The 2181-nt window shown below is 69.5% G+C and overlaps 1 protein-coding gene across 1 annotated transcript in view; it reads right to left on the bottom strand.

Annotated features, from left to right (window-relative positions):
* The window catches only part of POLR2G (RNA polymerase II subunit G), a 2735-nt gene extending 2447 nt beyond the window's left edge, over positions 1-288 (bottom strand). Inside the window, exon 1 of the mRNA XM_026050121.1 lies at positions 185-288. Within this exon, the coding sequence (XP_025905906.1) occupies positions 185-288 (104 nt within the window). The remainder of the gene's footprint in view (positions 1-184) is intronic.
* Positions 289-2181: the final 1893 nt, after the last annotated feature.

Genomic DNA, 2181 nt, shown 5'->3' with positions numbered 1-2181 from the left:
CCCACGTGATAAAACATCCTCCCGCCACGGCCGCCGCCGCCCCGCCGGAACGGACGGCCGCGGCCGCGAGCTCGCCGCTGATTGGCCGCTGCGCCCCGAGAGCTCGCCGCTGATTGGCTTCCGCACACTGAGAGCCCCGCCTTCTCAAGGGAAAGCCACGCCCCGTCAAGAGGGCTGGCCACACCCCCTCCGACTGATCCCGCGCATGCGCCGGAGAGCTGCGCAGGGGAAAGGCGGGGCCTCGAGCACGCGCATGCGCATGGGGTAAGAGCGTCGATGAACCTCCATGGCGTTGAGGGGGCGGGTCCAGAGGAGACGCGCGCCCTGATTGGTCAACCTGGGCGTGATTGACGGGAAGGACGTTGATTGACGGGGCTGGGAGTGATTGACAGGGGGCGATGATTGACGGGGAGGGAGGGGGAACCTGTAAGAGTAGCGGGGGGAGGGGACAAAGAGCCCCTGGACCCCTGGGAGGCACCAGGACCCCCCCCAAGCACTGGGAGCCCCCCGACATTCCCAGGAATCCCTGGGATCCCCCCAACACCCCCAGGAAGCACCGGGACCCCCCCAACCCCCGCAGCACCCCGGGAATCCCCAAGACMCCCCAAATCCACCCCCACAGACACGACTCGCCCCTTCCCTCCTGCTCTTTATTGAGAGAAGACGTGGGGGGGACCAGACCCCATTCTGGGGGGGACGGGGGACGCGYGCACCGCTGACACCCCCCTCCAAGAACAAAGGCACCCGAGCGCTCCCGGAAGCGGCAAATCCCGTGGGATTCCAGGCTCCAGGGGCCGGGAGAACCCCCAGGTCCCTCCAAGACCCCGGAGAAGCACCAGGTCTCTCCAAGACCCCGGAGAAGCTCCCAGGTGTCTCCAGAAGCCTCAGAGAAGCCCCCGGGTCTCTCTAAAGGCTCCAGAAAAGCCCCCAGGTCTCTCCAAGGAGCAAGAGAAGCCCCCAGGTCTCTCCAAAAGCCAGGAGAAGCCCCCAGGTCTCCCCAAAAGCCAGGAGAAGCCCCCGGCTCCCTCGCAAGACCCCAGAGAAGCCCCCAGGTCCCTCCAAGACCCCGGAGAAGCCCCCAGGTGTCTCCAAAAGCCCCAGAGGAGCCCCCAGGTCCCTCCAAGACCCCGGAGAAGCTCCCAGGTGTCTCCAAAAGCCCCAGAGAAGCCCCCAGGTCTCTCCAAGACCCCGGAGAAGCCCCCAGGTTTCCCCAAAAGCCAGGAGAAGCCCCCAGGTCTCTCCAAGACCCTGGAGAAGCTCCCAGGTGTCTCCAGAAGCCTCAGAGAAGCCCCCGGGTCTCTCTAAAGGCTCCAGAAAAGCCCCCAGGTCTCTCCAAGGCCCCAGAGGAGCACCCAGGTCCCTCCAAGACCCCGGAGAAACTCCCAGGTGTCTCCAAAAGCCCCAGAGAAGCCCCCAGGTCTCCCCAAGACCCCGGAGAAGCTCCCAGGTATCTCCAAAAGCCCCAGAGAAGCCCCCAGGTCTCCCCAAGACCCCGGAGCAGCCGCCGGCTCCCTCGCAAGCCCCGCGGAGCAGCCGCCGGCGCGGCGGCGGGCGCTCAGGTGCGGAAGCGGCCGGCCAGCAGCCCGAGGCGGTCGACGTTGCGGTGCAGCACGCTGTGCAGCACGGCCAGGTACTTGGCGGCGTCGGCGTCGCGGGCGAAGTCGCGCGCGAAGAGCCCGCGCTCGGCGCGGAAGGCGAAGCGCTGCGGCAGCGGCCCGTTGTCGCGCACGTACTCCCACACGCTGAGCAGCAGCAGGCGCAGCTCGAAGGGCGCCAGCCGGTGGAAGAGCTCGTGCATGTTGCCCAGCACGGGCGGCAGCAGCGCGCCCTCCGCCATGCAGGCCACGAGGGCGCACGAGGCGTGCAGGTGCCAGGGCGAGCTGGCCGTGTCGCCGTGCCGCGAGGCCTCCCAGTGCGCCAGCAGCGTGGCCAGCAGCCCGCGCAGCAGCGCCGAGCAGTAGCAGAGCGCGGGGCGGCCGGCGGCCACGAGCCGCAGCAGTGGGAAGAGCAGCGGCTGCTGGCGGAAGCGGCGGCAGATGCGCAGGTCGCGCTCCACGGTGCCGCGCGCCTGCTCCTCGGGCGGCCAGCACAGCTCGCCGCCCGCCGCCGGGCACACGCTCTCCACGAGCGCCGCCGCCACCGCCTTGGCCGCCTCGGGGCTCACGGTGGCTGGGGCGGCGT

The sequence above is a fragment of the Nothoprocta perdicaria genome, unplaced genomic scaffold (genome assembly GCF_003342845.1).
Source record: "Nothoprocta perdicaria isolate Ctin4 unplaced genomic scaffold, notPer1 scaffold_655, whole genome shotgun sequence".
NCBI lineage: Eukaryota > Metazoa > Chordata > Aves > Tinamiformes > Tinamidae > Nothoprocta > Nothoprocta perdicaria.
Note: the sequence above shows the minus strand (reverse complement) of the source record. Positions and strands in the feature narration are given on the sequence as shown.